This window comes from Channa argus, chromosome 5, assembly GCF_033026475.1.
Source record: "Channa argus isolate prfri chromosome 5, Channa argus male v1.0, whole genome shotgun sequence".
NCBI lineage: Eukaryota > Metazoa > Chordata > Actinopteri > Anabantiformes > Channidae > Channa > Channa argus.
Window position 1 is genome coordinate 21,357,697 of NC_090201.1, and position 27,743 is coordinate 21,385,439.

The 27,743-nt window shown below is 39.3% G+C and overlaps 1 protein-coding gene across 1 annotated transcript in view; it reads left to right on the plus strand.

Annotated features, from left to right (window-relative positions):
• Positions 1 to 27,743, plus strand: part of tafa3a (TAFA chemokine like family member 3a) — an 87,184-nt gene that overhangs the window by 43,603 nt on the left and 15,838 nt on the right. The window contains exon 2 of the mRNA XM_067505959.1: positions 7,323 to 7,435. Within this exon, the coding sequence (XP_067362060.1) occupies positions 7,324 to 7,435 (112 nt within the window). The 5' untranslated portion in view covers position 7,323. The remainder of the gene's footprint in view (positions 1 to 7,322; positions 7,436 to 27,743) is intronic.

Below are 27,743 nucleotides of genomic sequence, written 5' to 3' on the forward strand. Positions count from 1 at the left end.
AATGTAATGCTGTTTTTCAAAACTCCCATTTTCTCTCTCAGCATTCGACACAGTGACAATTTACGAGTCAAAGACTTTTAATCCAGAGAGGTTGGAATAAAGTCAGTTCCCATTTCCAGCACTGGTGCATGAAATAGGTCATATAATAATGACATGCTGAACTGCTGCATTATTCATGCCCTAACATTTATAATTATACCCCTTTTCTTCAATAAAATCCTGATACTTCATCATAAATTACACTGCCTTAAATTGATGCTCAATTAATATTAATATTAATAGTTCTAATATTTTAAAAATAGGGAAGCACTTACGTCGTCTCTGCTGCCTACAGAGATTATGTGTGGGGGAGAATAAGACTTTGACGCAGTATGTGGCTGCTTGTAAAGCTTGTTGTGACACACACTGACTCCAAATTTTTGTACTTTTATTAAGATTCCTGAGCAAAGAAATAAAATAATGGAGTTTTACTATTTCATGTTCTTTTATTTTTTATTTTTTTTATTGTTTTGAATGACTTTAATTGGCTGTTGCATTAACATATTTAGAGTGGCTTTAAAAAGAATTAAACTTAAAGTTACATTTTCACCCTCTTTATAGTGACTCACTCAAATCATTGCAACTGCTGCAGCCAGTTCGTTTCCGAAGACACACCGTTATTTAAATGAAGACCATCTGTGTGTTTAAAGGTTATTAGTATAAATACACCTGTGGGTAAAGGGTCCATTTACTGGTGAATCAGAAAACTGGGCAGAATCTGCACCATAAGGACAAAGGATCACTGCAAACAACTCAAAAAGCTTATTGCGAAGCAGAAGTCAAGGGATGGATATACTGTGCAACTTTCAATAACAAAAATTCCAGCACACTCCAAGGATATTTAGAGCTCCATCTTAATAATTGTGCATGAACAAATATGCAAGCAACACATTTAACATTGCAGCTTTTTCAGGTTTGCTCATGTGTACTGTACTTTACACCATCTTGTCCATGACTCCCAACAGTATCTTGTGGTATTAATTGTAAATTTAATCACATGCCGTGCACTATTCCCTAAGAAGTTTTAATTTTGTCAGGTAATCTTTCATGCTGGGTTGAAGCTGCTTCTGACAGGTTGTCTGATGCTCATCTGTCATTTCTGTAATTTTTTTTTTTCCCCATGGCAGTGTTGGGTAGTGCGATGAGCAAATCTTTGTCTTGTTTCCAGATTTCTGTGGGATTGTGTGGGATTTGTGGGTACAAAAACACACTTGGGGCAAATTCCATCAGTTTATGGAAATGGCCATTGCCTCAATCCATTCATCTCAGGATTTAAGTAGCACGCATTCTCGCTCATCCTGTCATTACAATCCTTTTGTTGTTCCAGGAGAATTTTAGATTGGCAGCGTCTCTGCTCCCAAGATACTATTAGACTGCTATTATTAGAAAAGATGTGGTGAAACAAGGAAATTAAATACATGTCACATGTCTTTCCACGTGCAGGATGGCAGAAGAGGTCAGTATTATCACCAATATGCCGGCTGTAAATGGTCAAACCCATCTAGTACATCAAATACCACAGATGCAGTAGATTGAGAGTAGCAGTTTATCACAGGCTTTCTCTGACCTACATATTAGGTTGACATCTTGTCTTTATCATCCATGACATAGTTTAATTAAGGTTTAACTGTCGTACTCTTAAGTGAAAGGTTTCCTAGTGCGTTTCAACACACTGCACTAAATAAAATGGTTTGCACTTTAGTACCTCCATTAGACTGGCCGATCTCATTGTTAACACGTTTCCTGATGTTAAGTGCCTCTTTTGACCCCAGGAGAGAATTGATTTTATAAACCACCTTGAGTTAACCACGCGATCAGTGAGCAAGTTGAATATGATTTGTGACAATGGATATACTTAAATAAATGTTGGATCAACAGAAAAGCTTTTGTAAGGAGCTGCTCAACAGGTCATGGCCAGTCCTAAATACTCACAAGCTGATACTGATGATATAAAAGAAATATAGAAAACTAGTGTGAATCAGAAGGTGAGTATATCGAGGCACATTTGATGGAAGTTCAAACCATGTTCAAAGGTGGGAGTTGCTCCAACAAACTGGACTTCTTGGGCAATCTGTGCAGTGAAAACAACATTGTCACTGATAAAGTAGACACGACGGGGCCTCAAGCTGAGGAGAATGTACAGAAACTTTTCTTATCTGCATTAAAGCTGTATACCAGCACTGTTCAAACAGAGAAATGCACAGGAGGATTGGAAAGTCCACCTTGGGTTGATAATGATACAGATCCCGAAATTCAAAGACAAAAAGGCAACGCTGAACTGCTACCAGAAATGAAGGAGGCAAGAGTGAGGGGCAATTATACGACCAGCTTACTGTGAGAATCAAGGGTGTGTGTGTGTGTGTGTATGTATATTATATTATATTATATTATATTTATTTAGTTAGTTAGTTAGTTAGTAGTTTTAGGCATAAAGACAGTTCGATAAATGAGTCACTCCTTAGTGGTTGTCATTCTTGCCGAAACCCAGTTACATCCATTAATGTGCTTGAGCAACCAGGTTACAGCATTTACAGATGTGGTAGAAAAAAAAACATACTCTGGATGTAGCTGTATATGCAAAGTATTATGCTGAAGCTTGCAAGGTAAGAGAGAACCTTGTGTCATTAGAAGTGCTAACACCTGTGGTAAAGTGGTACTCGTGGGACACTAAATCCAAAACCACAACATTTCTGCATCTAATTAGGAGATAGATCTGTTGATCGATTTTTACTAACTTTACTAATGAGGATAAAAGTGTTTGATATCATAATTTGTTGTGATTTAAATGATGTTATATATTAGCCTAAAAGAATTTCACTTAATAATCTCCAGTTGTTTTAAGTACATTAACGCCAATGTTGGAAACTTATATTCAAAGTGCATGGGTTTAGCGCATTGCTCGTTGGAGCATCTTAACTGTTCTCATCTATAGGTGAGAAACATGTTCCACAGAAAAGATCAGTAGATTCCGTTAATAGTCACATGAGGAGCTTAAAGGGTCAGTCCAACCAAAATTATATTTTTTTTTGTACAGTTCACATTATACATAGAGGGTTTTTTGTTATATATTAAACTACCAGATTTATTTCTAACAACAAAATTCTATGAGAATCAAAAACTACTTGTTTTGGTCCAGTGAAATAAGTTTTTGTCAGTTTAGCCATAGACCTGATTTTGGGGACTTCAGAGAAGCTGACGACGCATTTCTGTGAGGAAGTTGTATAAACATGATCATTAGTTAGTGACTAATTTCTACGATTACTGCGTTCAATTCAAATGAACAATAACAGCTCTCTATCCTGTCACTTTCTGTGTCTGGCTGTCACGTAACTGCCCCCCAGCAGCTGATTTTGACTTGAATTCAGCTGGACTGACGTTTCAGTAGACACTGTGTTCTCTGTGACAGTGCACTCGCTTTTTATGTAAGTGAGGGAAGGCTTGACCTGGGGCATGACTGCCGGTATGCAACCAGCAGTGTGTCATATTTAGATAAGAGGTAAAGAAAAACGCCTAACATAAACAGCACCACTAGTTTTGTTTTGCCCTCCAACCACAGAACCACAGCAGCCACCTCGAGCTTGTCCACTCGGTTTCATGTATCAGCTGTAAACACACTTCTCTGTCTTATTGCTCCCATCGACTCACAGCTGCTATGAGGCAATAGGCGCTCTGGGGGAAGTTTGTTTTGTAAAAGATTGGGCAAGTGTGTGTGTGTGTGTGTGTGTGTGTGCACATGGAAATTTGTGTGTTGATTAGGTTTGTCCATTAGGCTGCAATCAGAGAGGAGGAGAAGGATTTATTTATTTTTTTAACAATGAGCTGTGTGAATCACTAATAAGAAAGAGGAGGGCGGCTGCTATTAAGGCAGTTGGACCACAGGGTCAGTGGCTACGTGTCAAAACGTCCCTGGGCAGAACACCAAACCCTAAATTGCTCCCGGTGGGTCAGATGAGCACCTTGCATGGCGACAGCCACCATCGGTGTGTGAGTGTGCAAATGGGTGAATGAGAAGCACTTTTCATTTGGTGGTTTTGTAGGTGGTCAGGTTGTCAAACTCGGGGCTCAGATACTGTAAATCAGCATTTTTAAGGCACCGTCATCTAAAATGTACAATCTGCTCCTTCTGCTTTTTTCACAGTTCTATGCTACTGCAGCTCATGTGCTTCACGTACAGTAACACACAGGTACTGCATTTAGAAAAACAAACACTGTAGTACGTTAATTATGAAGTGTGTACACTGACCCCCGTGACCTACTGTAAGGAGGGGCATGTGAAACATGTTTTATTAATGTATGAGACCACTAATGATAATGAGAATTAAATTAATTTTATTACGTCACCAACATCAGAATTTTTAAAATTCCAGTTACGGAATAGCTTCTAGTTCACGATCTATAAAGAACTAGCTTCTAGTTCACAATCTAGTTCACGATCTATAAAGATCGTGAACTAGGTAAATATATCCATCTTGTATTTTTAATATTTATATTAAATTATATTTAAATATTATTTTTTAATATGTATTATATTATTTAATATTTGACCATGATTTGTGGGAAAGGAAAACAGTATGTGTTTTGAAGTTTTAGGATGGTTCCAATGTAATTATGTCCTTATTGTCCTGAATATATGCAATCTTGAAGACATTTTATAAAAAAAGTTATTGTTCTTGCAATATCAAAGTATTAAAAACAAGCTGAGCAAGAGAATAATCCTTTGCATATTTGTTGTCAGTCTAGTCATAAAATGCTCTCCCAGACCTTACATGCACAATTGAAGAGATTATATTTGTGTAATAAATTCACTACAGTGTTAATTTTTGAGTTAATACAAACAGTGCTCAGCTCAGAGATGTCGTGTTGCCCTGATGAAAACCAATGGAAACCGCAGCAGAAGTAAGTATGTGGACCTCCAACATCTAAAATCAAAACTTAACCTGTGCCTAAATATGTTTACCCTGATCAGGCCATTTTGTGATGAGCCACCTGGTCTCAGTGTCACATCCATCAGGTGGAATAATTTTCCTGTTAACTGGCTCCAACAAGCCACCTGAACACAACCAGGCACAAGATGGAAATTGAAAATTAGATGCTAGAGTAGATTTAAATCATGTTTAGAATTAAACCAGGCACCCCACTGTCCAAATCAAAATTCTATAAACACTCAGACTGGGTGCTACAACATTGCATTTTCAACAACCAGGGCAACGTGCAATCAAATTCCAATTATTACTGCAGATCATCTCTTACAACAGACTTATTAGTTTTCTCTCATCATATAACCAGGAGCTAAGAATAAGATTGAGAACCAGCGCTGAAATATTTAACATGGTTCTATATTTCTTTAAATAAATAGAAGTGGAGGAAATTAAAGGTAATAAACTGCAAGTGAAGTTGAACTGCCATGATCCAGATTACAAGTGCTGCATATGCAGCAATCTTCCTGATTTCAACATTTTGATAATGTCACTGCTTCGTCAGGTGTGGAGTTGTAGGCGGTATGCGTTGATGTTGTGCCAAACTATAAGGGCTGCAGGTGAAAATGTATTTTCTAACTCAGTGGGAGTTAATTTAACTCTTCGGTCCCCGAAGAACAAACTTATAGATCAAATCAAACTCATACACTCAACTGAACTTTTCCAATGTAATGGTCTGCAGCGGCCAGAAAAAAATCCAAACTATGGCTTTAGACAAGCACTGCAGCTGACTTAGATGTAGACCTTGAGGTTTGATAAGTTTAATGAATGCTTTTCATCCTCATAAAATATTTGCAGTCAATTCTTAGAAGAATTTGTAATCTGAGGTGTTTACATCTATGTTTCCTTGCGACCATTTCTTTCTCCTTGTCTTTCTTGGCGCATTGCTACAATTCTTGACAACTCAGTGCCATGTGGGTGGGTGTCATGTGAATATTACTCAAAATAATAAAACATAGATAAAATATATATAACATTTGTTAGTGGTGCCTTCAACTGGAAACGCTGAACCACTCACGTGAAGTAGATTAATGTTGCTTGCCTGGATTGTCTGGATTATTTAACTCTACAGGTGACCAAATGTCATTGAGCCTAATTGTAACCCTTAGGCTTCAACTAGTGACTTTGTGAATCTGTGTATGATGTTACAGAAACTGCGTCTGTGTTTGTCTTCAGTCCGTGTGCTCATAACACCTGATTGCGTCAGCTGTCTGAGACTGTACAGAATTAGAGGCTCTCGTTAAGATCTCACCCAGCTCTGGCTGTCAGTACAAAGGCAGTCACAGCAAAAACATTTTCCTCACATGCAAGCCTCTGCCAGATACGCAAGAGTTCATCTCTTTGCATCAAACCAAGCATTTTACTAATTTGAGCGGCTGCATTGGAACAGAGTTCAAAGCAGAGCTGTGATTTGCGATTGCTTATTCACGGGAGAGGGGGGCCAGCTCTGTTGGCAGTAAGATGAACCGCTGATTGCATTGCTTGTTCCGCTCTCCCCAGGCCTCTCAGACGGAGATGGAGAGTGTTACTGGACAGTCCGCAGAAAGTACATGAAGATTACTGAGCACAGCACATTAAGACCGAACACACAAACAGCATTAGTCACCTCCCAGGTAGCAGGATGACAGCAAGCGGGAAGGAAAAGACAGAGAGCATAAACAGACTTCATTTGCTCTGTCTCCAGATCTAAATTGGTATTATAAATTGCAGTTTATTTATGGTTTCTAAAAGGATCGCAAAATTTGTCTGCAACAGCGTAGCCAGATATCTTCACAATGCAGTATGTAAATGTCCATAAATATCTGTACACACATATGAATGCAGCTTTTGTTCAGTATATTAAAGGCTAATGGTTTATTTGGTGCAGCAAAGGCCTGTTTTTATTTAAAAGCATAAGGCTGATTGAGTTCTCTTTTAATAGTCTGCAAACCACTTTTCAATGTCATAGAGCTATGTCAAGTTCACTTGACTTGAACTTAAAAAATTGCAAAAATGCAAAAATAAGTGCAGGTTAACTAAATCCACTATGGCTCCTTATTTTGCTGCAAAAATTTACAATTAAAATGCTGTGTGAAGGGGTCACTTTTTAAGTACTTCAGGGAAACTTGTGTGCTGCGGGTTGAAGATCCAGTCTCTGTGATTTCAGGAGCTAGTGTAATTGAACACCTCTAACTGCCAAGTCAAAGCTTTGGGAGCTTGTTGGCTTGAGCCCAGGTGAGCTGGCCTGCACACCTGAGTGTTCATGTTATGCAAATATGGTTGACTGGTGATGAATTTTGTCTCTATTTTTTTTTTGTTTCTCTCCAGAATGCGGGAGAGGGACCTACAGAGCATGTGCAGAAGGGCTCTGCTGCTGACTGTCTGTATGGTGTCTCTCTGGGGACAGCTGACCTGCGCATCGTCACACAGGAGCCACATAGGTACAACACTGTGTGTGATCAATGCTCTTATTGGCTGAACATGCTGCTTTGAATGAAAAAAGGATTCTTTTTTCATTCATAACACACACAAACACATTCACACTAGCATGGATTGTTCTGGGCAAGAAGCCCAGAACAACCAAAGTCTGCCACTACTGGCTGATCAACAGCTTCAATGGAGAAGCCATGGATCAAAGAACAACACTGGTGTAATTTTATTTTTATATCCCCATTACATTCATTAGTCTGGAAAGGTCTAATAAGAGTGATCCATAAAACAGATTTCAAATATTTTTTCTCAATAATGGGAGCTTTGAATTGAGGGCGGCAGGAGAACAGAGAGCAGCACCAGGCTGTAAGAATAAATTGTAACGACACGTTTATGTTGGATTACAGTCGACTGCTCCATATGACTGAATATGGAATCTGAATTATTATTGTATATATGTACAAAAATGTTGCAGTTTGATGTATTGTACCAGAGCTAACTTAAAGCTAATTTTCATCTCCAGTCCCTTGGCAGGTCATAGCCTAAAACATAATCACAGCGACGTCAGAAACTAAACAAGCCAATCAAAGCACATAATATATGTTGAAGCAATCAAAAGCCAAGATAGCTTCACACAGACTCGGTGTGTTTTAGCGTCGGCCTCGGCAGTCACAGTAGGTCACAACTGATTTCTGACAGCCCAGATCAACCGCACGTGCTGCCCACAGTCCATCTCACTGACTTTTAAAAAACATAAAGTGATATTATTAGCTGAGGTTGTGCTTTGTGCACAGGAAAATTCAACAGTTCAGGAGTTCTTCAAGTCAAGCATCACATCTAAGAAAGTAATAGCATTACAGTAAGTGTGTGTGTGTGTGTGTGTGTGTGTGTGTGTGTGTGTGTGTGTGTGTGGTTGGTGACAAGACTTTTCAAAACAATTTTCCTTAATGGAGAGATGTCCTGATCTCTGGGCGTAACGGTAGGAGCTGTGACTACACATTAAAATAATGAGCCTTATTCCACCGGAGGACAAACAGTACGTAATGGCTGCAGGGAGACAACTCCATGTTAACTGAAACAAAAAAAAAACACTGAAAGACATTGATATGGACATGACAGGATAGACTGAGAAGATGGAGGAGAGCATGTACATAATGTGAAACAAACTGCATTAAAGCATGTGACTTGTAGATGTGTGTCTCAAATCCAGTCTAATGAGGCTGTGACAGCCGACGCACAGTAGCTCTGTCAGCCTTTGGCTTTAACAGCTGCTGAATAACTTTAATACCTCCTCCATTAGAGTCATTTCAGAATCACCTGTTAAACATTAAAAACAGTAACAGAATTAAGGGACATACTTTGGGACATGCAAGACCACTGATCAGCTTTGGATAAACTAAAATAAATTATTATCATTCGATTTTGTCTGAGGGGTCTATTAAATCTAAATGAAATACTTTACTGATGTCAAACGTTATCCTCCTGCAAAGTAAAATGGAGGAGCTACTTGCAGTGCATTACTTATATATATATTTTCATGTATTACTGAAAAATGGCTGCTGTATAAATGACCTGTTAAACAACAGCACACACGTCAATCGAGAGAATTTAGCTTGCATAATGCCATCTTCAATTATTCAGAGTATTCCGCTGTGAACATATGACAGTCATATCCTGCAGGAATTAATATGATCTATGAATTTGGGATGTGCATATGTGTTACTTTATGCGGAAAATCTTTGATAACAGTGAGTAGAGTTGTTGCGGTTGCGGTGTCTTTTAGCAAGTCACTGAACACGTTGCTCCATATGCTCAGGTCTTCTAGTAGTTTGCTGCCAGCAATCTGTGAGTGTGTGTGTGATAGGTACTGCAAATGAGACTCAATTTGTAAAATGATGTAGTTAAAATTATAATAAATATGCATATGAAAAACCTGTCATGAATACTAAGATATTAGTTTGGAATCTGCTTTAGCTTTCTCACTTGTGTCATGGTTTGGAACCCTGCCACTGAAAGAAAAAAAATTCACTGGATCAGATCGTTAAACGGTCGAGTTGGCTAATCGAGGAGTCACAGCTGAGAATCGCCGTACAACAGACAGGTGCAGCGGTCGGCCAGCTGCATGTGATGACTCCCATCCTTTAGCCAGTGAATTCCATCCGGTCGGAGATTTAAAGCCCCGAGGCTACTCGGCACAGTAACAGTTTTGTTCCTACTGCTATTGCTCTTTTACATAAGTCTGAGCTGAAGATTTGCACTTTTTGTATCGAGTACAGATGTTTATATCAAACATTTAACATTTAAGGTTTTTTTGAGTTTTTATTGGATTTCAGTGGAGTTTCAGCTTTTATTTTTATATGTTGCTGTAATTATTATTCTACCTTTGTAAATATGATTAGTAAGCTTTGTGAGTACTTGTCCATGTTTCTGTTTTTAATTGTTCCCGGTATTTGTCTAGTGCCTCAAATGGTTTGTCTTCTACTGCAAATCAGATCTACCCACAGGCATAAATAGAGTAACCCAACCTAATACACTATACTGTATGTACTCACTTATTCACATTCACTTCTGTAGCTTAATTCTGGGGTTGTTAATAATAATGCTTCTTACTTTGTGGCGAATTGTTGGCCCTTTCCTGTCTCGACATTGCTGTTTTCACCATGCACAAAGCAAGGTCCATAAATAAATGTTTTTTCCTGTTTGTTGTAGAATAAATTGACTGGCCTCCACAGAGTTCCGACCTCAACCTTGCTCAGCACCTTCGAGATGAACTGGAACACTAACTGCAAGCCAGGCCGTATTGTTTGACTTCACTAAAGCTCTTGTGGCTGAATGGGAGTAAATACCTGCAGCCAGCTTCTAAAAGCTTGAGAAGAACTTTCCCAGATGAGTGAAGGTTATAGTAGCTGCATGTCAATGATTTTCGGAATAAGGTGAACAGCAATCACATAATGTTTAGATGTCCACACACTTCTGTCTGTTTATTGTATTAGCTTCTTCAACCGCTGAGACTCCACATAATTCAGGGAGGATCCTATGTTTGCTTTTCACCTTCTCATGCGATAATCTAATCAATACTTATTATTTTCACTGAATGTATTTGATGATGTAGACAGACAGTGGAGAGCTAAATCCCACTTGTTTGACTGCAAACATGTTGGATAAATCGTTTAATCTTCGGGCTTACACAGTTCTCTCTTTGGTTTTACATTCGTCCTGTTCCTGTGGTTTGTGTGCTTATTCCTGTGATTTATTAGGAGGGAGAGAGGGGGCCAACACAGTAGCCTGGCCCCGTTCTCCCCAGGCTGCACTGACACACAGTGGCAGTAATCACACAGACTGTCCCCGAGCTACGGAGGTCAAAACAAGGTGGGCCCAATAAACAAACCTCTTTAGCCCTTGTGTTTATTGAGGTGGGGGCAATAGGACCTTTCTCCATAGCCTGACTGGAGCACACTGAGCTTACAGTGTGCACACATAACCCCAGTAATAAGACCACTGCATCCCCCAGAGCACCATCTGCATTCATTAGCTAGTCATGAAAGAATAGAGAGGGAGAGGGGGTTGGTCTGGAGAGTGAGTAATCGAGATAACACGTACCTTTCGGCTGTACAATTTGTTTTGGTCCCATCAATAGGACTTAGACTGATGATGTGACCAGGTCAAATGGGAGTCTCATTACTGAGCTATTTAGATACTTGGATAGTTTTATCTTCACAGTAACTAACTCACTCTGCCTCATTTAAAAAACAGAAACGAAGCTCTTGGTCAGTGTTGGGGCGAAAGCTGAAATGTAGTAGCATGAAAACCCCATTTCCCACTGAAGCTGAGTTATACGACGTCACAGCAGCACAGACCCTCTTTGGGAGCTAAAAAACGCTCTAAGCAGTGCCGTTTACAGGTCATAAACTCTGTTATATTTTTAAATATAGGGATATAAGACATTAAGCCACATGGCTCATGGATAGCTCCACAAATTGGAATCAAAATGACTTTGGAGCTCAGGTTTACGCTGGGTTTAAATCAAGCCTCTGTTCTATATTCACACGCACACAAGGGGCCACGCGGCCTTATTAATAAGATGAAACTGTGCACTGGCTCTCATTTGGATTCAGTGGAATATTTTCATATTTGCTTATGGTGGAGACTTTCTAAAACTGCGTGATGCACTCTAATGGCTCATTCTCAAGCTGAGTTTCATGCTTCAGGGGACTTTTTTCTATTCTATGTAAATTGGCTTTAACTTTTTTCCTCATTTCATTGTCAGTGTTTCATATTAGGAACAAACTAATTCTCCAGGAGACCAAATTAATGGCAGAATCCGGAAGAAACTTTAGCTCTCCCCATTGTCACAGATTAATTTTTTGCAAAAGATATATAAAGATGTGTCACATAAATAAAAAAGTAAAATGTGCTTACGAGATAAATTAGAAGTGTGTTTTCTTGTACCAGCCTTGCAGGATAAAAGGCTGCAAAGACAGCTTTTCATGCTTGATGTGTCTTGATGAGAACCAGGCAGCAGCAGAGCACATTTCTAAATGTTTTAAAGGCTTGGATTATTTTGGAACTCTAAAATAAAAAAAAAGTAGCTCTGGGTAGATTTAGTCATTTTGTTTTCAACAGTGCTATAGCAGCTGTTACACAAATGTTACACAATTTGTTTTTTTTTAATGGATGAGTAACAAACAAAAGAGCTGATGTGTAAGAAACACACACACACACACACACACAATCTCAATTGTATCATAAAAGCTTGCTAAGCATACTATATGCAAAAGAAAAATTCTTTAGCAGACTTCTACATTATCTGGCACTTTTGGCCCAGGTCATTTTATTTTACACGGCCAGCCTCACTAATGTTTTGTGGCTGAATCCTCGCAGCCTTAGCAGGCTAAAGGAATGAGGTGTTCAACAGTCACATATGCATGCAATATGCATACAATCTTCAGATATCCAAATACTTTTGGGCATGTTTTGTGTTGTCTCTTGGTAACAAAAGTGGGTTTTACTGGCTGTTCCAAATGTCAGGTAAAGCCTTATTTAATTACCTCCACAAATTAGAGCAGAAGAATTGGAATGAAGAAAAAGTGGATCCACACTCCCTCATTTTCTCCCTCGTTGCTTCTCATCACATCAGCACATGTCTTATTCCAGTTTACTGGCCTGCAAAGATCACTTTAATGCATCATATGCTCTATCTAGATCTGTGTTGCTGTGTGATAGCAAATATATCAGTCTGCACACTCCGCACAACAGGTCGGTGTGGAATCCTTGCCCAGGGATAGCATGACATTATACCAAGTGGCGGCAGAACAGGTCAGAGCCACCCTGGGGATGTGCGGGGATGTGGCTGCGGAGCATTCGTCCTGACATTTGGAGAGCAGGTGGACGACACAATGGTGGATGGAGATAGCGAGTAGAGGGAGATTGGGATGGAGATGTGGTGCTGTTTGAGATGCACTGTGGGGATGACAGGGGTCAACTTGCCCCATCTCCCGGTGGCAGCTACAAAGATTAGAAAACCATCAAACGTCCCCTGCTATACGCATCTGAATGGCAGCTGTATACATGAGCCATGAGTGGCTGTGTGTGGCCTTGGTTGTACACTCTGTGTGTGTCTGTGGTTGTGTTACAGAGGGGAGCAGGGGACTTGAGTATGTGCTGAGGAAATGTCAATAGTTTTATTCACATGCTCGGAGGAAATCAAGGTTCACCTCTGAGCTTGTTCTTTTTATCGTGTGTGTAATGGGATGGTGAACAAAATCAGAAATTTTTTTATTCATCTGCTGCACTGTGGCGTTTAAAGTGAAATGATAGTTTCATGTGACCTGGGTCCTATTGATAGTTGTGGTCATCATTCATGTATTTAGTAAAATATTGTACTCACAAATTTATTTGCAGAGAATACAGTGACCTTGCTAAAAAAGAGGTCCAGTGAGGCAAGAAACATAAGTAATCAGGCAGGTTTAAAACAAACCTCCACATTGCTCAAACTTCTTTGGGACAGAAAAAACACACATGGTACAACGATTATTCCAACTGCACCGTAAACGTATGATGACCTAACGAGAACAACTTGTCTCATCCTAACCTACTGTAGCTTAAACACAAATGATAATGTACTTTCCCAGTTCACATGGCTTCTAGGACTTCATCTCCCATTTTGCAGCACTTTATTTACACACATCCAGTTGTATGTTCACCCTGCTGTCTGTGTTCACGGCCTTACTACTGTACTTCATGTGTGTTTGAACAGCGTTGCCACGTAATTGTCTTTGTGAATACATGGCCAGGATGCAACCTCTACATAATGTTATCATCCGTACTCTGTTTGCATTAAGGTCGGTTCCCATCTCATCAGTGTTTGATAGCAAAGGCTGACAGGGACAGAAAGTTAAATCTTTGCTTTATTGCAGTTGATAGGGCCCATACGGAGTCAGATTCAGATATGCCAGCAGTCTTCTGTCTCCATTCCGTCTCTAATTACAGCTCAAATGTAAACCTATTATCCTTCACCTCATTGTGAGATACCGCTAGCTATTCTGAAAACTCAAAGAAATGAGGATTTTTGGGATTTTGATAGAAATTGAAGGAGAGGCTGGTGGTAATGATTTCGGCTGATGAATGCAATTAGTGGAGAAGTGCGAACAGCATGGCGGTAATTGGGTCTTACAAACTAAAAGCTTGCCCTTACCCAGCAATTAGAGCAACCTCCTTTAAAGTTAGTCAATTGTATTGCTGGTAATGGTCTATGCTTGGCTGAAGCTTAGCACGGAGGTAAAGTCCCCTTTCAAATTGGCCACGTCTCAATTCCTTCTTACTGGGTTTATGCTTAGTTGAAATGTGTTGAAGAAATTTTGAAGGGATTAATTTGTGGTGGCGATGATTCGCTGCTGCACAAAAGGTGCTATGGGATATTGTTTAATGCATGTTGCTACATATCATTAACTTTCAGTGTAAGTGAAATTGTTCATATTTCCAACATATTGTTAATATTACTCTGTTACTATATTAATTAATGGTTTGGCACCTTTTGCCTCCTTAACAATAAAGTTGAAAATAACCCAAAGTGAAATGAGAGACATAAGAAGTACATTCAAAAGTACATGTGTGTCAGTGGATACCGCACGTGTATCTCTTAACCTCTATCCTTATTTTTTATTACTTATAAATTCGGATTATTTACAATCATATTCAAAAACATATTACTTTCTAAAATATTACCAAGAGAGTCACGTCCATGACGATTGTTGTCCGTTTATTGACCAGGTAATGTGTAAAAGAGTTTTTTCAGATCAACTGCATGATTTCAATGCAGGATTTCACTTTTTTTATTAGCTTTCTTTCATCTGTCATCTGTGTCACCTGAACATACTGATGATGTTTCAGGCCTTTCCGCTGTCAGTAACCTGTCTTTACACTCTGTCTACAATGTGAAATAAGATTTACGAATCACCTATCTTATGGAAAATATGTGTAACTCAAATAATTTGTGGTTTTTAACCTTATTCTCAAACCACAAAATGCCAAAAACATAATTCAATATTGCTTTGTTGTGCATTTAAAGTATTCCACTATTCCACTCCTTCTTTTTTTCGTAATAAACCAATTTACCACACAAAAGATCACTGGCTTTCGGTTCGTCCCTTCAGGGGTCGCCACAGCGGAACGTGTTTCGCACGTTGATTTGGCTTGAGTTTTTACGCTGGATGCCCTTCCAGCCGCAACCCTCCCATTTTATTTGGGCTCGTGCCCTTGGTGGTATTAATGTTAAAATGGAGAAAAGGCTGCTCTGTTCTATTGTGTGTTTGGTCTCATTTAGTATGTATTTTATGGCAATTTTATTTTCAGAGCTGATGTGTAGGAAACACACACACACACTCTACACTGTGCTCCATTCCTAATGCAGACATGTGAAAAACATTGTCAAAACTGCTTGGCTGTTGACAGTACCTCATGCAAATCAGAGACCCTGTGACTGGGCTCATTTACATCCACGAAATTATGGTGACGCACATGAATCATTTGCAACAGTCTTAATGAAAATCCTTCCAGAGCTACTGATGTTTAGCTTTCTTAAATGTTTGAAAAACTACAATGTGACACAGTTCACTAACGAGTGCTGGGATGCTGACTTGGACAGTGACTATATCATGCACCCTGTAAACTTCAGACAGGTGTTGCAGGTTTTGCTTATTGCGTGAATCCAAAGAATTCTCTTCATCCTCCATCGGTTTTTGTCCATATCTAGTAGCAGCATGGACACTAGCATGGAATCGCAGATTACACATTCTTTCCTTGAGGTTGACTTTTAAAGAACATCTCAATTTTACTTGTAGTGAGTAAACTGCTGCCGAAAAAATTGTAGGGTTTAAGAATAACACAGTGTTTAGGTTGAACGGTGTTCCGCTAAATGCACAAGGCTGTGTGTCTATAGATTGTATCATAGCAGCTTTAAAAGCTTCAGAGGAGCAGGCAGCGCTGTCTAAGTCATGATGGGAACAAAAGCAGACAGGTGCACTTGTACTTGGAGAACCCAGAGACATGTTTGTGCAGAGATAGTCAGATGGAGGAAACAAAGAAAAGCAACCAAAGAATGTGGAAGCCTTCAGTTTGAAATTCAAATTCAAAGGACTTAATCACACAAACCATCTCAATTGACCCACCTTTTCTGATCTACACCATCGAGTCCATATAAATTAGTACATAAAACTTCAACATATATAATTTTCGTATATACAGTAAAGGGGACAGAGGGGAAATGGGTCTGAACTGAAGGTTCAAGCAGTTTGTCCAATAGTATCGTGAGTTTGCAAATTTAGTCACAGTGATTCACTCAGACAGATCTGAGCTGCTCATCTCTTATCAAACATTTGATATTTACGACCGTATGTCTGGATAGTTCCTCTGGCGCATGGGGATTAAAGATTTCAAAGAGCAATGACGACCTGCTGAGTTTATAGTGAGTTCACACAGAAGATTTAGGAATAAGACTTTCAAAAAAGAGTCTCTTTGGTTTCTTCTTAATCGCTTTCGGTGAAATGTGATTGATTGATTATAACTTTTTTGGGGGGGAGGGGGGGGGAGAACTCCCTGCTAGAGTGGTGGCAGCTACCTGCTACAGGAACTTTCAGTATGAGGAGAACTGACCATATAATAAAATAAAATAATAAAATAAATAAATGTAATTATTATGTACATTTAAGCTATGTTCATACAGTTTGTCAGATTAGAATTTAGTAGCAGTTCCAACACTTTCGAATAATTTTCCAAATCTGGTCCCCAACTGTTTATGACTATTTGAAAGCGAAAATGGTGGAATTTCTAAAATACATAATTTATGTATTTGGCATTTTCTACAGTGAGCAGTGAGGTGATTTTAAAAGGTTTTAAGGTGTTTCTAAACGTGCCACCCTATTTTAGCACATGTCCCAGTCTCATCACCCCCATAAAATACTTCTAGATTTGCCATTGGACACAACTGTCTTCATCATTCTTTCATGAATTTTGCATCCCATTTCTGGAGCCACTCTTTAATGTAAGGACAAATATTGGAGTCTGCTAAATGTTCCTCTGTCGTCACCAGCTAGTTGCTAACATTTTTTATTGGGGCTTGGAGTTATATTATTATTAGATATTTAAAGCTGGAAAAGCTGTGTGTCATGATCCGACCCTTTAGCTCCACTTCCTGCTCTCGACTTTTCCCCACTTCTTGTTCCCAGTTCACTCCTCCAGCTTCACTACTCATCAACAGCCATTACTGTTTACACATGGTCCCCTGCCCATTTAGGCTCAGCTCTCCCCTCAGTTCCCCGCCAGATCCTCCTGTATTTTCTCCGTGAGGAAACACCCTGCATTCTGGCTTGTCTGACGCCTTAGTTATTCTGGTCCCGCTTTGTGTTTTAGGTTTTCCCCCCCGATTCATGTTTTTGTATGCATTTTTGAATTATTAATTCTCTAAGGCCAAGTCAGCCTCTGTCATCCCTTCTGGAGTGAATTTTAGTTTGCCTTTTGATATCCCGTGTTCTTTAATAACTCTGGTAACATCTCACGCTCTCATTCTTTGATTACCAGCCCTTGTTCATGCCATTCCCTGATTTTTTGTTTTGTAATTACATTTGGATTCTTAGCTTAACTTAAGTCAGGCTTTGTGTGTACCGTAGTCTTGCTCTCCTAGTTTCGTGTTAATCTTCGTTAGTTGCGAATGATGTCATTCCAGTTTCTACAGTCTGTCAGCTTCACCTTGGTTAAGTTCCTTAGTGGCCATTTCTAGGTTTTAGTTTACATGCCTGATTGCAAACTCCTTCAGGAGTGAATTTTGTTATGTACTTTACCTCATGTCTCAAATTAAAGTTCCCTAATATATCACTTTCCCTCTCATTGTTTTAACACTTGGGTCCATTCTCACACACCAAACCTGACAGTCTGCTGCAGCCTTAACACATGCTATGGTATAAGAGAGGTGAGTGGAAACTAAAACATCAAAGTTTCAAGCCTAGAAAATCAAAATTGAGTCAGGGGATAATTCTTCATGGGTTACAGGTAACATCTTTATCACACACAGTAATTGGATCCACAAATATCCATAAAAGCCACTTGTGTTGCTTTACAATGTTGTAAATCTAATTAATGGAACAGTTCGCTTTGAGATGTAAGGCAGGTTTGTCACGATCGATTGATATTCCTCTTGAGAATGTAGTTTTTCCTTTTGAGGGCTGGTTGTTGTAGCTCCGCTGTCATTACAACTGGTGAAGACTCTTCCGCAGCTTGGCAATACAGTACTACTTCAAAATGTCAGACAACATATCTGCAAAGTTTATTGCCCTCCCTAAACGCTAATTTCTTGTACTTACTGTTATAGATTCACAAGCCTCAGTTGTAAATTTACCACACTTTCCTTAACAGTCCCCTGAAAGGTCTTTTCCATGCAGTTTGATCATATAAATCCTAACAGACATGAGTGCTCATCTGTAGTCAGGCAGTGTTAGAAAGGAAGTCATAGGGAAACTCGTCAGCCGTTCAGCCTTAGGTAGTTTCCTCTTTTCTTTTAAACTAATGCTACCATATGGTAGGGTAGTTATTCACTAGAGGCTGCTGAATAAAGTGAAATATAAGCTTCTAAAATGCAGTCTATCAATTGCTTGCCTCCATCTTCCAGGCTGCGCTCCATGACTTTTCGCCTTCTGGCTCACATCTCCCTAGGAATGAAGTGCAGTGCAGTGTCCACGTCGGACCATAAAAACGGCAACAGAGGCTGAGCATCAAGTTTATGTGAATGGACTGGAGCATAAAATGTAATGGGTGTAACCATTGGAGTTCTCCTGAAATGGCTTTTTTTTAAAAGGTTTGTCGACATATTTTTCAGCAAGACGGTCTATTAAAAAGAGGAACATTTATATTGAGCTGTCAGTGGGTGGACAGGTCAGATGCTCCTTTAATAGTGTCCTCAGGTGGCCTGCAGTCCAACAGGAGATCTGTGCTGGTGGCTGCCTCGCCGCTAACGAGATAATATTGTTTTCCAGGGCGAGGTTTGATTTAGAGCCGCTGGTTAAATATACCTCTCAGTTACCAGCGTTGTTAATGTAATTACATGACAGCTTGATTTAGAGCAGAATAATCTCTGATCCTCAGATATGAGTAATTTGAGGCAAAGTATTCATCTTGTTTTTAAATACGGCTTCTTGCTCTACTTTAACTCTCTGTTGCTTCCACCATCTAATGAAAAAGGCTCTGTTTGCAGTTCAGATCAGCGGGGTTCTGTCATTGTTACAGAAATGTTCAGTTTAACTGGGGACCCCCAGTTCTATTTTAGCTGAACCACTCCTCTGTGTTTCCTCTGTTTCATGACTCTGTGCCTGTCACTCATCTCTGAAAAGCATCAGTGGAATTTGCCCAAGATGAAAAAACATGGGGATCCAGCTGGAGAGCAGAGATGGCAGCCGTTTAGAGCAGACATGACATCCGCTTGACAGGGAACCAGCATGTGTGCATGGGAGATGAGAGACCAGAGACAGAGGATCTCCGGCTTCTCTTTTGTTTGCCTTTGTGGAGCCCAGCACAGTCGCGGTGAAGCTGGACATGGAGCAGTAGCGATGACACCTTTAGACATTAGATCACTAGCCACATGTGTCCTAGGAAACCATAGATCTCAGATTTGAAACAAAGCAGGAATATATTCAGACCACAATAAATGATATCAAAACAAGTCTTATCGTTGTGTTGTATATCAGAACAGGAGACAGAACCAATAACATGTTTGTTTTTTCAGTATTTAAACAAACCCACAGTGTTTTCCTGATGGGTGGATAATGAAGTTACAGCACTGTATGGTACATTCAATTTCTGTCTATAACAGTCTCTAAAACCTTGAGGCATAAAACACGTTTGTCAGTATATGTCATGCTATCCCAACTCCAAAAAAGTAGGGAATATGTTTTTTTACCCATAGATCTTATTTTCCATGAAATGGTAAAATGTCTCAGTTTCAACATCTTATTTGTTGTTTATGTTCTATTGTGAATAAAATGTGGATTGTCGAGATTTGCAAATCATTGCATTCAGTTTTTATTTACATTTTCACATCTTTCCGACTTTTTTTTCGGGAGTTGGGTTTGTATTTTGCCCAAGTGCTTCTGTGTGATCTGTGTGAGCACCGCACCAGAAACAAAACAGGAGCCCAGTCATCCTCATTAACTCCACAGATGTTTTAGCCACTTTAATGATGCAGCGCATAAACTGTGGAATAAATAAAAAGAAGTCATGAGCTCCTGTGTCTCTGACATTGGGCAGTATGTTTCTCTTCAAAATGAAAGCACACTGCAAAGTAGCTCCTCGACATAACCTCTATGTTTCACAGTCGGGATTGTGTCCTTTACCTTAAAGCCTTTCTTTTCTTATGTGAACATAGAGCTGATGTGATACACCCAAAAACTCTACATTTGTTTAACTTGCGCAAAGGACATTCTCCCAGATGCAGTGTGGTATCACACCATGGGTTTTAAATGGTAAATGGCCACTTACGTAGCGCTTTTATCCAAAGCGCTTTACAATGTTGATTCCCATTCACACACCGATGGCAGTGGCTGCCATGCAAGGTGCTGACCTTACCCACCGGGAGCAACAGGAACAGGGATCGAACCACTGATCCTGTGGTCCGTGGATGACTGCCTTACCAACTGAGATACAGCCGCCCTCATGTGTCCCCACTGTTTGAGCGCAAACTTGGGTCTTCAATCCACTGTTTTACTGCAATAATGGAACTCAGCTTGTATCTGTTTTCTAGTTCTCCTTAGTGGGTTGGTTCTTTTTCCGCTTGCTGTGATTGGCAACTCTCTGCTATTCCTCTCCATTCAGTGTGGTGCACACAACAGGGGTGTGGCCAGAGAGGGGCCTACGGTGGCACTGGGCATCCCAAAATCTGATTGGCCACCCCAGTTGCAACCGGGCAGATTATCCCTGAAAAGGTTTGATTTATACCTCACCCCAATTTAATATCTGTTTATGACTATTTGTTGGAGTTATCACTGATGCCTTGATTTTCATAAAATGATTATCACAGTTCCGAGTGTATCAATAATTTGGTTCGGGTCATTTTAGTAGATCCAGAAGAGAAGAATTTAGCTCGTTTCACAGTCTATTTTACTGGTACAGAGCTTTTAATCTCATTTCTCTTTCAGGAAGAATGTGGTAGTGTTTTACTGACATGTCAGGGCAGCAACACAGGCCATCAATAAAAATATAATAAGTTAACAATTATAATTTCTAATAAAAGTATAGCACTGAATACTAATAGCACCGAAAACAACTTAATAAATATAAAAAATATATATAATATAAAATAAATATTGTTGAAACAAATGCAGATGCAACTTTTGATAAGTTATTTTAGTATTGCTGCATAATTTAGAGACAAACACAATAAAGGAATGTTGGTGTTTTGCAGTTGTTGCTTCTAAAGAGCATCAAGGTACTGAAGTTGTACCTTCTAGTAATTTCTTATGTAAGTAATAAATTATAAAATGTAGTCGACATTAGACAAGTAGCTAAGTGTTACATCTTTAATGTTTAATTTGATCACTTATAGTATTTTCATATATTTAGATAATTTACCTTGCCATGTTTAGATATTGTTCCTAATCTTAATTTTGTGTTATTAGAGTAGGAAAATGCTCAGTGTTGGAATGTTAAGATAAGGAAAGATGCGCGTATCATATGCACAAAGCATCACAAAATCATATGTGATGAAATGAGAAATGGACTACAATGGTTCTTTAATGATGTTTTAGAAGAGATTAAGTAACCATGTCAAGAAAATGCTGTCTGTGCACAAAGCTTTGAGTCTTTTTCTGTCTCTCAGCTGCTGCGGCTGCTGTCCCTGGATTTAATAACTTCAGTAGCCTTTCACTTACAAGGCTGTATGATTCCTTGAGGGACTCCAATTGATCAGTCAGTGGTGGGCTCCGACATTGTGGCAGCCAGATGAATGGTACTGACATGGACTTCATCTAAACCACTAAAGCATACACACAGGGAATGTGAGAGCCCACTCATCTGTTTCTATGTTCTTTCTCTCTGAAGATTGTCCACGCTGAGTAAAAGATTAAATAGTAAAAGAAAACTCTGCTCCTTCAACCAGGAAACTGACCGTTGAGGATAAAGATAGATGGCCAAGCAATGCAAGCACTTTATTTTAGCAATTGAAAGTCTCCAAGCTGCTGCGATATACGGAGTGTAGTGATTGTTAGTTTGTTAGTGTCCCAGCCTTTCTAACACTTCGTTTATTTTCATTCGTTTGTCCAATATGACTATTTTATACAACATTTTATTTACTTCTCAAGTATAGGTCCTCAAAATTTTATGACAACATAGGTTCTTTGTTATTCTTTTCCACACCTCCTTGTTACATGAACTCAATATGATCAGTATGACTCACTTTCTGCTCTCTTCTGCCTCTATGGTTGAGGTTTCATTCAAATAAGGTCCAGTACGATCTGACATGAGATGACACATTAAAAAGCATCTCTGAAGACCAGGGATATTCCCATAGCTGCTTTAGAAAATATGGACTAAATGGCAGCCAGACACAGTTAGCAACTAGCTGCCGAACATAGCGAAGCCTTTTTGCAGTGCACTTCTCAATTTGGTGTAAATTAATGTTTAATAAATGAATACGTCACTAAGGCTTTGGTGTGTATGGTTACCTAGATTTATTTTCCCATTTCCCAAGTGTTTGTCTGGGTAAAGTTGGGACATACTGTATATGGTCCTGTAGCATCACTGACACAGTTTTACCAAAAAGAAAGAGAAAAACAGGCAACAGTCAGTTGTGTTCCGCCCAGTTGAGCAGAATGGGTGAGTGGCACCTGTAGCAAACTGTATGATGGAAATCATAATTATTTCATAGGGTGTCTCAATCGTTTGGCCTAGTATCTGTTTTTATGGCTGCCGCTGTTTCTCGGGTCTGGACCTGGGGCCAAGACATGACTCAGATTTTTGTGTTTTGATCTGTGTCTACATTTGCCAAATGAAAAAGATCAGCCAGTACACTGCATGAGACTGAGCCTGAAACAGAAAACACACATCGTACATTTTGCTCTCTGTCCTCTGTGGTGAAAAGCCCACTGAAGCTGCACTTGTTGCTTCATGCTTCAGTAGCTAAAGAAGTTTGTTTCCTGTCAGTTCAAGACATACGATTTGATGGTGATGCGAATAAACATCTGGGCACTCGATGGGGTCTCCCATGATTGGCCTGTCTGTGTGTGCTTGTTTGATTGCTTCATTTGGTGCAGACCAGGTTCTTGACAAGTTCTGTTTTACATTTCTCTTACTGTAAATTACAGTGTAATTGAATTAACTATTAAGAATATAAGTAATACGTGATTAACCTTATCCGTGATTTGATGTGTCATTAATAAACAAATCATTTTGTTCTAACATTACCATGTAGCAGTTCCACACAGTAGTATTATTTTGCTCTAAAAAGTAAGAATTCAGCCCAATATGGTATGCATATTATACAAGAATGGTATAGTTTCATATCTTACCTGTTTCCTCGCTGGGTGCAGTAATTTGTCACATTTACAATTTCGCAGATTCTGTAGCCGACATGTATGCAGACAAGCTAATATCAGCCTGTCAACATACAGTTTTGCTCAGACTCTTCTTTGTTGTGAAACAGCACATTTATTATAAGTTGGAGACACACTCCTCCTGTTCAAACTATTGATTGGGTTCCTCCTACCTGGGTAGTTGTTGGGTAGCTACTGGTGCATACTATTGTGCATGTACTTGGATTTACTCAAAATTCTCACTACATGGCAGCAGCAGCAGCAGTGGGGTGAAAAATGTTGCAGCTTTCACTGCAAAGGCTTTGCCATTTCTGATTAAAGGAAAGTTGTGGTTGTCGACTGGCTGCAGTGATAAGTATTTCTTTTCTCTTAAGCATTTCGAGGTCTGGCTCTTGCTTTCAGCTTACATTTTAGCAGTTTGCTGCTATTTGAGACTTCAAGAATTTTTAATTTACCAAGAAAGAAATGCTGCATGAAGGGAGAGACTTTACATTGTGTGTCCAAGTATAATTACCGAAATGTTTCAGAAATGTTGAAGATCAACAATTCCAAATGAAATTGCCCCTATTCTTGGATTTTTTACATAATTCACCTTAAGACTGTTTTTAAGCCTCAACAATAGACAATAAATACACATCTGGTTGGGCTTTCTTTAACAAAATGACTCTTCCGTGGCACTGTGACAAATTAAACACTCTGAGTTGGTTAAGACTCCTTGTCAGCGTTACAATGAGCACCGCACTTGTGTTTCTTATGTTTCCCCTGTTGTGCTTCTGTTACTGTATCTTATGCTTGACTGGTCAGCTGAGGCTGATGGAGCCAGTCATCCAGCTGACAGTTAGAACAGTGTGTCGTTCCCGATGCCTCTATGCATGTTAGATCAATGGTTTGATCGATGTGGAAGCAGCAGTGACTAGTACGGTGAGTGCTGGGATAACTACGCTGGGGGAGCTCTGAGACTAAAGGCTGGCAACAGGTTTCACTCTTCCTGTTTTATACTTCCCATTGGGAAATTTCCAGAGCCTACTAGTTACGTTGTGGACATACTTGCTTTTAACTAGACGCTTTGTGCTCAACATGTCGACCTTGTGTGCCCTGCGTTAATTTGGAACATGGGTGGTGTACGTTGTCCCTATAACTACACGAGATGCAGTCCCGCATATGACGAGTGGGGCAGTAACGAATGGTCTCAACAGCAGCTTTCAATCAACACAACAATAATGATAGAAAGCGTTGGAGCGATACTTATTTAGCTTGTCCACACCTACCCACATCTAACCCTGCCGTGGCCTAAACGTTAAGCGTCATCATGGCCTCTGCTTATGTTGCGGAAAACTTGAAGTTCATGAGGAAAGGTGTTATCGGGCATTTGAAATCCCCCAGACATAAATAATGCACGATGAATGTACAGTGCAGTCCCATAAGGTCCGTGGTTCAGTGGGATTTCTCATGGGCTTCCTGAGCTGGGGCCTGATTTATTTGGACTTGGAGGACAAATTACATCCTACAGATTAGCCTAAAGAACTCATAGAAAACATTATTCAGACTGAACTAAGGTCAGTAGTATACTTTTTAAATGTGACTATCTCACTTTTTTAACCAGAATCATCCATTCATAATCTGTGCTATTAATGTAATCCTTTCAGATGTCTTTATTAACGTTTTATCGCGGCTGAATGAGACTGGCAGCTGTTGAAATAAAACAGATAATTTCTTTATCCATGTAGAATTTACGGTCGTGTCTCTCAATTTGCCCTGCTGTCTTTACATAACAGTTCTGGGAGATAAAAAAAAACATGTTTGTGAAAAACAAAATGCCTACAAAACACAAAAATGCAAATGTGATCACATTTTATAAATAAACTCAAGGGAAATGGTTTCTGTTTTTCCTGCCTGCTGTTTGTCATCACATTAGCCAACTCCTGTCTGCAAAACACGATATGAAGTCAAAGAGAGCAGCAGGCAATGTGACAGGGAAAATAAGGAAATTGAAAGGAGAGTGCATCCATCAACTCTTCCTTTTGTGTGTCAGAGGATTCACACTCTTATTTATAAATGCCCCATACGCCCAGAAAAATAATGACAGGTTTACATTTTCTCCTTTGACATCTTACACATTATTCATCGCCAGATAATACACGGTGCTCAGTAGTTCACTGAGTCTGACACACCGTACTTTTAAAAATATGGTAACTGCTTTTGTCAGAAACATAATTTTCAATTTTCATTTATTTTGTAAGCTATTTGTAACTGACTTTGGCAGATTCATGAAGCCTTTATTGCATGAGCTGTCACAACAAACAGTCAGTCCATACGAAACTATGACTGAATGAAGCCTGACTCTGGGGAACAGTGACGATACTTTGGAAAACCTTGGATTATGTTCAAAGACAACTTTTGTTTCAGATTAAATAGTAGGTGTACAACATCTCTTTTAAAAGTCTTCTTATCTACAGATACAATCAATAAGTGCATTTACTGTTTTACAAAAGACAAACATTATTTGCCTTCTTGGGATGAGCTGCGAAGTTCAGTCTCCCACAATAAGCCAGATGACTTTGCTTACCCACTCACAAAGCCTCCCTGCATTAGAGATACAGCTTCTTCTGCTGTGCAGCAGCCATGAAAGAACAGCCTGGCAGCAGTTACATTTTTTTTTTTTTGCACCACTTTGTTAACAAGTGAACCCAGCTACAAACTGTGATTCCTCGTTTTAAATTAGCAGAATCAGTTCTGTTAGTGAAAATATTGAATTTTATTTAGATGAAACTGCTTCTGATGATAGCTTTGCAGCTCTTGTTCCCAACAGTTTGTCGACTAGTGAAGATTTCATTTATTTTTTTACTAAGAGGGAATAATTATCATATTCCATGAAATGCTTGGTGTCTCTGACTTGGGATTACAACAAGGACACTGAAGTGAATAGTTATTTTTTTTACACAGCTGTTTATAATGAACGCAGTATTAGCACTGAACACTGCACTGCAAATTAGCCGATATGAAAGCAGTTTCATGTAATATTGAGCTTTGGTGATGTAATGTTAGCAGAACAAACTAAAACACGAATGAGCAAAACACAAAGAGACGACTTCGGATACAGTAAAAAGAGACATTTGCTGAATATAAAGTATATTCTTCCATTTTATTTAGGTCAATATCGCAGTATATACTGCGCATACAGATGTCATGTTTTATTACTCAGCCTCTTCCTCTCCGGCTCTATGCAGGTTCTGATTGCAGATTGGAAATGATCAATTAATGATTGAAGGAAAATGACTGCAGACCTTTTTGTTTCAGAGTGATATTAACTGACTGAACGCTTGGGCCTTATGCCAGTTCTCTTTAGTGTTCTCTGTCCTGTGACCTGTCTTTGTCTCTCACTTATCTCTCGCTCCTGATGATGTGGATGCCTGATGATTCTAACTGATGACACTCAAGTGCTTTAATAGAAATGTATTGATCACATTTGTTGTGAGGCATTGTAACAGCTACCTGAATAGAAAACAGGCAGGTATTCTCATACATGTACTGCGTGTGACCCATTTTGTGACACTTTTACATTCCATTGCTACTATTTCTGCCATTCAAACAGCTGGTTTGGACTTTGAACAGGTAGACAACTGGTAGACAAGCTATAATAAGAGAATTAGACATTTAGTTGGCATCGGCTTGTTGTCAAAGTGTCTTAGAGCAATAGTTCCCAACCCTGGTCCTCAGTGTCCCCCTGCCCTGCTTGTTTTCTACTTACCCCTATCTAACCATTGCCATACCTTGAAGACACCATCTTAGACTGGGATGGGGTTGGGCAAGACAAAGCTAATTGGTATCTTCCAACTTCTGATTAACCAAACACACCTGCTTCATCTAATCTAAAAAGGAATGTATACAGTATGTCCCTGTATAACTACACCGCAAACGTGATTATGGTTTATGTTCCAATGCAGTGTTTTTTGTGCATTTTTAATGAATGAAGTGTGACATTTACTAACCAAAACCAAGTGACAGGGAGGAAGTTGGGTAATATGGTGGACATTTTCTGTCATTGCATTTGCTATTTAATTGAATAGAGATTAAAAAAAATTCAAGGCAAATATGTATATTACGAAGGAAGTAACTGTGTGGAAGTAATATGTTAAACATGGCAGGTGAAGTCTCTCAGTGATGAATTGCTAATAACTATTAAGAATCTACAGTATTTGCGGAAGTAATTCTTAAAACTCCTGCGTTTATTTCCCATGCTTTTATTTTCCAA